This window comes from Sinocyclocheilus anshuiensis, unplaced genomic scaffold, assembly GCF_001515605.1.
Source record: "Sinocyclocheilus anshuiensis isolate Anshui unplaced genomic scaffold, SAMN03320099.WGS_v1.1 scaffold999, whole genome shotgun sequence".
In the NCBI taxonomy this organism is placed as follows: domain Eukaryota; kingdom Metazoa; phylum Chordata; class Actinopteri; order Cypriniformes; family Cyprinidae; genus Sinocyclocheilus; species Sinocyclocheilus anshuiensis.
Genome location: NW_015544197.1, coordinates 638,853 through 647,902, shown reverse-complemented (window position 1 = coordinate 647,902; position 9,050 = coordinate 638,853). Strand labels below are relative to the sequence as shown.

The 9,050-nt window shown below is 35.0% G+C and overlaps 2 protein-coding genes and 2 non-coding genes across 7 annotated transcripts in view; 3 read left to right on the top strand and 1 right to left on the bottom strand.

Moving 5' to 3' along the window:
* The window catches only part of LOC107696769 (centrosomal protein of 63 kDa-like), a 12,071-nt gene extending 11,161 nt beyond the window's left edge, over window positions 1-910 (bottom strand). For all 4 annotated transcript variants that reach the window (XR_001635125.1, XM_016497265.1, XM_016497264.1 and 1 more), the window contains exons 1-3: window positions 819-910; window positions 559-681; window positions 329-442 (exon numbers count right to left, since the gene is read on the bottom strand). Coding sequence is in view for 3 of the 4 variants with exons in the window: in XM_016497265.1 (XP_016352751.1) it covers window positions 329-442; window positions 559-681; window positions 819-884 (303 nt within the window). In the remaining variant the exon portion in view is untranslated. The remainder of the gene's footprint in view (window positions 1-328; window positions 443-558; window positions 682-818) is intronic.
* Window positions 911-6,804: 5,894 nt separating this feature from the next.
* Window positions 6,805-6,876, top strand: trnap-cgg (transfer RNA proline (anticodon CGG)). Its single transcript has one exon. It is a non-coding gene; the product is annotated as a tRNA-Pro (tRNA).
* A 346-nt stretch (window positions 6,877-7,222) lies between these two features.
* On the top strand, window positions 7,223-7,294 carry trnap-ugg (transfer RNA proline (anticodon UGG)). Its single transcript has one exon. It is a non-coding gene; the product is annotated as a tRNA-Pro (tRNA).
* A 565-nt stretch (window positions 7,295-7,859) lies between these two features.
* LOC107696753 (E3 ubiquitin-protein ligase RNF168-like) overlaps window positions 7,860-9,050 on the top strand; it is a 5,148-nt gene continuing 3,957 nt past the window's right edge. Inside the window, exon 1 of the mRNA XM_016497232.1 lies at window positions 7,860-8,050. The gene's annotated coding sequence lies outside the window, so the exon portion shown is untranslated. The remainder of the gene's footprint in view (window positions 8,051-9,050) is intronic.

Sequence of the window (9,050 nt, the reverse complement as noted above, 5' to 3'; positions counted from 1 at the left end):
CTTTCCCCCACAGCCAATCACGTCGGGCCCCCTCAATTTGCAGGCCCTGGGGCTTCAGCCCTGCCTAGCCCTTATGTTAATCCGGCCCTGAATATGAGCTCCATATTGTCTTATATCATTCTACATGAACCATATAAGCCTGATCATAAAACTTTTTGATTTGATTTTGAAAAACAAAGTCTTAATAATACACACACACACACACACACACACACATTTATATGTATGATATATATATTATATATATATATATATATATATACATGCACACACACTTTCTGACTATTATTTCGTATGTTAGGCTTGTAAATTTTCAAATTAGGGCCACCTGGATGAGAGCAAACTCTTCAGCCAGGTTCTTCCTTTGTTCCTCCAGTGAAGTCACTTGTTTCTGATACTGCAGTCTTTGCTGTTCCCACTCTGCTGAACGCTGACGGAACTCCTGCATTCACAAAAATAAATGTTCAATGAACTTCATTCAATTATTGAACTAAAATTATTAAACGATACTATATAAACAAAAATGAAGTCCACTTTATATTTAGCCAGTCTCTGTACCTCCAACTTGCTTTTGAGGTGAGACAGCTCAGTCCTGTCCTCCTCTTTGCTCAGAGCTCCTTCTCGTGCCTCCTTCAGATGCTTACGCTGCAGCTTTTCATAGCTGTGTTTCAATTTAGACAACTGTTGAAAGGAGTTAGTTGTTAACTATATTGATAAAAAAAAATTGTAGTGAAATTAACTAAATCATGTCATACAGTGTGTTTGAGTGTAACAATAATATATACAGCACTGCTGCTAAAAATAAAAGCTGATCGTACTTTATCTTTTACATGCTGCAGCTGTTCTTCATACTTCACAACCAGCTCTTGTTTTCCAGCTTGCATTTCATCTAGCTGTTTCCCCAGCACTCGGATCTGGAGAACATAAGATCATGCTTATCAGAGCCAGTGTGAACTGCAGCTCAAATGTGACACCTAGTGGAGCGTGATCTACTTACAACATACATGGACAATGACTTTATTATATAATGCACAATGCAGTCAACACGCATGAATATGGGGATCCAAAAGTCTGAGACCAGTAGCCAAAATGCTTTTTTCCCCTGAAATAAAACATTTTTCATAAACATATTATTAGCTTAATAATTTTAGTGCAAAATCAAATTTAAAAATTAATATTAACTTCATGTAGTTTTGTCTTATTTTTTTATTTATTTTATGCCATAATATTTATTTCAGATTTTTCAAAACCTGTGTTTATTTAAAAATTTGATAATAAAACACATTTTTAACATGATCTCAGACTTTTGGACCAATGGAGTAATTAAATTTTAATAATATTAGTAATATGTGATATAATATTACTGAATTTAATATAATTTAATATAATTTATGCAACATTAGATGCTAAGTATCTGCATTTGAATCTAATGCACTCTACTTAATCTAACAAAACCAAAATAAAGAAAATAATACCTTTAATAATTAAATTAAATAAAATTAAAAATCAAAACATGTTATAATAAAATACTGCTTTTCCCTATATTACAGTAATAATGTCATGATCAACATGATATATAATCATAAAGTTTCCTGATTTTTAGTTTATTTTAAAGTTAGATGGTGAAGCACATATTGCCAACATGATATTAGACTTCTGGAATAATTACAATTACATTTTAGACCCATTAAATAATTAAATAATAATATTATTATTATTATATTATGTGATGTCATTTGGCCATTTAATAATATTATGTTGATTTAAGCAAGCATGCAAGCATGTGCATTTTAATCTAATATATTTGGTCAGTTATTCTGATATACAGTATGTCATGTCTAGTTGCCCTAACAAAATGAAAACAAAGAAAACAATACCTTTAAAATATTAAAAAATAAAATAATATAAACATTATATCAGAATACTGTCTGTTCCTATATTACTCACTATTGTAATTAGAGCCCGACCGATATGGGTTTTTTTGGGGCCGATACCGGTAGCAAACAATGGAGCACGCTCTGCTGGACAAACTAAGTAATTACACCATTTCAAGCATTTTATCTGCGTTATATGTTCTGTAAAAAAAAATTTCATATCGGCGGCGTATCTGCGGCATATTCGCCGATACCGATATATCAGTGCAATGATCACTCAAATGTGGTGATCAAACACTTATAATGACGTGACAGAGATATATAATGATGAAGGCAGGGCATTTAACAATTTAACAATAAACTTTATTCAAAATGAGTCTGACATCAGTGCACTGAACAGTAAAGTTTAAGTTTATTCAACTTTAATTCAATTCAATTCCATTCAACTTTATTCCGTTGAAGTTTATTTCACTTCGGAACATTCATTCACGGATTTGCGCTACTGTCTTCACACACAGACGAAACTTACTAGAGAAGTGTGAAGTGTGACATAATATACCTCTGTAAATAAATATAAATTCACGTCTCGCGCACTTTAATGCCCTTTGAATGTAACATGTGCGTTCCATTGGAACTGGAATCATGGCGGAATATCATGTGAAGTCCAGTTCGCAGGGCACTTACGGTCAAATAAGACGACGCTTGAATGCTGCTGCCTGAACAGGTGGTCTCATTCGAAAGAGGGCCTCGAGACGTACACTCGATTCACGTTCGAGAGGGTTCCTCGAGCTGAAGGGATCCCCCGAATTTGTTGCGGATCCGCCGCGCCGTTACGGAGTTATGGCCGTTCAAAGTTTCAAAGGTTTTCCATAGACTTAAGCTTTAAAGCATTTCATCCAGGTCGCCAGTAGCAAACAATGGAGTGCGCTCTGCTGGACAAACTAAGTAATTACACCATTTCAAGCATTTTATCTGCGTTATATGTTCTGTAAAAAAAAATTTCATATCGGCGGCGTATCTGCGGCATATTCGCCGATACCGATATATCAGTGACAGGCTCATATCGGCCAATAATATCGGCTAAACGATATATCGGTCGGGCTCTAATTGTAATAGTGTCAAGATCTTGATATGTAATCAGAGAAACTTATACAAGAATTATTGACGTAGCAATCAAAACAATCAACGTGGCTTTACCAACAACAGTCCTCACCTATCTAATATGTCACATATTAATGCTTATAATAATGCTCAAACAGAAGCATTCAGTCTAGTCTAGTCTAGTCATGCAGGAAGACCCACGCCTTCATGCAGTTCACCTGCTGTAGCCCCTTTTCCACTACCAACTTCAACATTTGGAAACCACCATCCTGGAGCTCCAGCAGGGACATTATCACCTCTCTCACCCCAAGCGTCTGCCAGGGGTGAAGGTAGAGCATATGACATATGTGATTTTGCTGAGCCATTATATTTATGTAGATCTAGTAGTACCAGCACTGATATTCTTCCAGAATCAGAATTTAAGCAAATATAATTTATTATCTTAATGAGTGCTGTCTCTGTGCTGTGATGCGGTCGGAAACCAGATTGAAAATTGTCCAGGTATCCATTTGAGTTTAAGTATTTGATCAGCTGATTAAAGACTACCTTTTAAATAATCTTTCCTATAAAAGGAAGATTTGATATTGGTCTATAAAACATTAAATTTGTGATTTCAAATTATGCTGCGCTTTATGCATTTGCCCATTGTCATATTCATGTCATTTTCGCTGTGTGCTGTATGTAAAATGAGTGTTACCTTGGCTTTATTTGAAAAAATATGATTCCCAATGCACACAAACTTCCCAGAATACTGAGTGCTCTGTTGGTTAGTTTACTTCCTTTTTAATTATATTTTTATTAAATATTTATTTATTTGTGGAAAAAACTTTGTCATCTAAAGTATAAGTATGTTTGTTTTACAAATTTATTTTTTAATCCATTTTCAAATGATTTCAAATTTCTTAAATATGAATTCAAATAAATACAATTATAACGGCCATCGGCCACCCTGCTTTCCAAGATATCGGCATCGGCTGTCAAAAAACCAATATCGGTCGACCACTACTTGCAAACTCAATCAGGTGTAGCTAATCACCTTCTCAATGGCACACAAAGCCATTTGACATTCAACTGTGATCAGCTGTGGTCATTTTGATTAGCTCAGCATGAAAAGAGCTTTCCTGGAGCATTTCAGTCCTTGGTAGTGCAACTGAAGCAAACAATCAACCACTGTATGGGTGGCAAGGCACCGTCAAAAGATCCCCGGATAAAGTTGTGGACAGGCACATGTCAGCTGAGTCAGCAGATGAGACTAAAATTTAATTATTTGGCCTCAACACCAAACAATATGTCTGGTGGAAATACAATACAGCTCACCATCCAAATAACTCCATTCCTACAGTAAAGCATGGAGGTGGTAATATCCTGTTATGTTGGTGTTATATCTTTCACTTGAATGTTATACGTTGCACTGAGTAAATACAGCTGGATAAAACAAAAACTGTCCGTTTTCATTTCAGGCTGCAAAGCAACAAAATGTGATTATTTTAAAGGGGGGTGATTCTTTTCTATACCCACTGTACATACAAATGTATAACACAATTTATTTAAATATGTGGATTGAGCAGAATTGAATTCTCCCATGTACCTGACATCATGATCACGGAGTGTGCTCAGAAATTCCTCCATTAATTCTCAGTGATCTTCCTTGTACACCCTTATTACAAAAGATCAAAATCTGGGCTGCATGCCTGAGAAAAAGAAAGAAAATTCATTAGCAGAGATGATGGGTGTAAACAACAGAATCACATTTAGCACGGAGTCTGCATTAAAGTTAGTCACCAAGGGAGACCGTATACAAATAAGTTACCATCGGTGTGCTCTGAGAGAATTGAGTTGATATTTCAAGTTGTCCCTGACATACTATGATTTCAGCCTTTCGGGAATCGGGTATAACAGTATTTCATTGGTAACATATGTTAACATATGAAACAGAATGGGTGTTCCAGTAATAACGAGATATTAAGCGGTGAGCTATTATTAGAAGCTCAATATAATGTGATGATATTACGTTGATAAGTGACATTTTTCGGTGTTTTTGCACACCAGGTCGTATTGTCTTATTACTAATAAATCACTACTTGGCTAACATTAGCCTGTTAGCGTGGAGAAATAGTTCTACTTTTACTGTGTTTGCACAGACAATGAATATACTCTACAATCTTTAAACTCGAGATAAATTTTGTGTTAAAGTTTGTTTTCTGAAAATACAAATCTCACTTACAATTTCTGGGACACTCGACAGCTTGTTTGTCAGATGGGGTTGTAGGGGTGACAGAAACTCAAGAACAACACAACACTAGAGAACAGCCACTCTGCCTGCGCTTCCGCAGAGTGTCACTTGTTTCACAGTAAGGATTCTCATTGGACACGTTTGTACAGTAGGCAATGCAACATCCCTGGATAAGTTTGCTTGTAATTTGGACGATCTATTGCTAAAATACCTTTAATATCCCAGTTCCTTCCTAATTTGATGATACATTCTTTAAGTTTTTTTCCTTTCTTCCTTATATTTCCTACAGTTTAATAGAACAGAAATTTCACATGTATCTTTAATCATAAGAAATAATGTATTATTAAGTCTTGTGTGTCCAACCCGTATGAATAACTGATTTCTTCTGTTCTGTTTTTACTAGTAATTGTTTTAACTTTAATTCTTTTTTGAAGTCTGTAATATTCTCTTCCTTTATTATCCGAGTCCCAAATCTTTTGCCAGTGATTATCAATGAGCTTTTAATTAATGTTTTTCCTTCATTTTTTTCCCAAGGGAAATCTCTATTTTGTCATTCTGATTTAACCTTTTTTTTGTGGCTCCCCTATGAAAACATCCTGGCTCCGCCACTGCAGTATGTCCATTTCCTGAATCTTTAGATCCATCAGTATACATTTCTAAATATCCATAAAAGTTTTTTTATTTATGTGTTCTCATACCAACCTACAGATATTGTCATTTCTATTCTCTAACCATTCCTTTTTCTTTTCAATTTTGCTTGTACATTGGGATTGTGTGGTGCATTTAAATGCTCTATAACTTATAGAATATAACAGACTCTATTTAGTTGTCACACAAGCAAACACAATAACGATTTTTATTAGTTGTTTTGCGCACTTTCATGAGCCATTTTGCTTGCACGAACCCAATTTACTAAACCTATTAAACCATCTAATGCGGTATCTATACATTTGGTTTTAAAGATTAATTTACACAACAGTTGTACATAACTGGTCTTTCTACCTACGCCGGCGACGAGAGTAGCAGCTGTATAAACACTCTACATTATCGCAAAGGACTGTGGGTAATTTATTCGACCATCCATGAGGTGTTGATGACATATGATGGATCAGTAACGTTAAGCTTTAGTAGAAAATGCGAGAGCTTCAAAACATATTCACCCACCGAATATTGCATATGGATACCAAGGTGAATAGGTCACAACAAATAGATAATACACTTAAACTTTAATAATACATGACTGTTTACAAATACACGTGTTTTTGTTGAGTGGTTAGCTAACTAGTTATGGATACTATGTATGCTGAGTTTACCGTAAGTTGTATAATGTACATAATTGTCATTATATAACTGTAATTAAAAAGGTATTTTATATTTGTCGTGTACATACATTCTGAACTGAATTCAGTGTGGACAGTGCTCAAGAATTGCTATTTAGTCTTGCAATATTGAATGAGGCTCATAAGAAGCGGCCATTGTTGTTTTAATGTGGCTCAGCAGAGCAAATTTCATATGCGTAGGTATAGGAGCAATACTGCCTGTAGAACAGTAAGTGACAGGGTTGTATAATCTCAGGTCTCATTATTTGTTGCGCGTGGCTCGTTGGTCTAGGGGTATGATTCTCGCTTCGGGTGCGAGAGGTCCCGGGTTCAAATCCCGGACGAGCCCAGTATTTTCTTATTTACTTATTTTTAAATGGTCCATTTACTCCTAACAGTAATAAAATATCATATCTACCCTAGTGGGGTTACCTGTGAAAACGACGACGAGTTTACGGGAAATAGAAGGTAACGTTACGTATGCACGTAGTAACAACGCCACTGACTGACGCGTGTAACTTAGATTCCTATGAAGAGTACTAACAATACTTGCATCTAACATCAACTAATAAATTAGTTAATAAGACTAACTTCGACACAATACTATCATTAAAACGCATGTTTTTTAACGAGGATGTAGTTTGACAGTATTTCACTAAGCTTCACCTACTATGAATACCTTTCACTTTACAAGTGGCTCGTTGGTCTAGGGGTATGATTCTCGCTTTGGGTGCGAGAGGTCCCGGGTTCAAATCCCGGACGAGCCCATGATTTTTGACTTAGACAATTTTGTGAGATAATATGTTAATAGTTCTCGATTATTATTATTGTGGTATATATAAGTATATATACTAGCAAAATCCAACAATTTATATAAGAACATTGACTGCTCAAGAAGACTATTTGGTCAAATCATATTGGATGTAATTGTAATATCACAAAATAAAAAATTAACATATTTTAGGATGAGAAAAAAAAGCAAGCTTTTTACAAAAAAACTGTTAAAACAAGTGTTTTCCATTATTCCAGAATAACCTATAATACTTTATGAATAACCTATTCATATTATGATGTCCTCTCTAAGTTTAAGATACTATGTACCTAAAAACATACAATGTACAGATCAGTATTTTCCCCCTTTTCTTCTCTGCCTCTGACCTTTCTCTGTCCTGAGATCCAAACTGTCTTCCCATATCCAGCACTGTGTTGTCATGAACCCTCAGGAGGATAAAGGTTTTATCATCTTTAAATATGGAATTTCTGATCTCACGGAAATTCATACAGATTTGCAGTAATGGCATGGGGACACTTATTTCTGAATAACTAGTGAGATTCGCTTTGTGTGGCAATGGGGGAGGAGAAGGGCATGTATCACCTCCCCCACGACTCCACAGCCACTTTAAAACATGCGGCGCTTATTCAGACTGACAGCAGAGCCAGTTTGCTCTTATTCACACACCCACTCATTCTCAGTCAGATGAGTTCATGTCCTGACAAAGAACTGGATTAGGAGTCATTCTACTGTAAGTATATTTCTTGATTTCTTTCCTTTAAAACTAAGGTTAATTTACATTTATTTTTGTTTGTTTCATTAAACTGATTAAAAAGGATTTTGATATTCAGTTACACAGCAAACGATCTTAGTTTCTCAATAAGTATTTTGTTGTTGTCCAGTAAGGTATCCAAACATAATTAAAACAAGATAAATTTACTTTAGAAACAAAACTGCATAAGATATTGACATTTTAAAAATGTTGAAAACTATTCTAATACAACTTTAATTTTTTTCTTACCTCATTATCAAAAGTTTTTCCTTGCTTAAAGTGTAAGCCTTAACAGTTTAGTGAGGTTTAAGCTTAAAAAAAATGAGATGTATTTTCTGAAACACCGTATTTTTATGTACTATTGCTTCTAATGTACTTATGTTTAATGGTTTAGATGTTTTTAGTGGAGAAAAAATAATAATTGAGTGATTTTTGCAGTGTGCTGGTTAACATGATAAAGAAAGGACACACTGTTCAAACGGTTTGACAAAAGTCAAGTTACAGTTTGACTAAGGATGTTTCTCATATAATTTTTTACCGGACCATCGTGATAACAAGACCGCAAAATTAACTAAACATATAATATTACGTAAGAGTAGTCTTTCTTCTGGAATATTCTATAAATTGTATATTGTACTGGTGAAGTGAAATTGTAGATGCTGTCATGGTTGCAGAAACCAAAGATCTTGTCATTCTTTCATGCAGTATTGTTTTGTCTGCATTAGTACTCAGAAAGGGGTCAGAGGTCATATTCAAGAGTAACAGGTGGTCTGCAGCATTAGAGTAGAATGCTATAAGGATGAATGGTCAGTGGGGGTCGATCGGTCAATGGCTTTGCCATCTGCTTCAAGATTTTACTGTCACTTTACTGTGCTTAAAGGGATAGTTCATACAAATCTGAAAATTCTGTCATCATTTACTCAGATTGTTCCAAACCTGTATGCATTTCTTTCTAATGCAGAAGTGGATTCCAATGTTG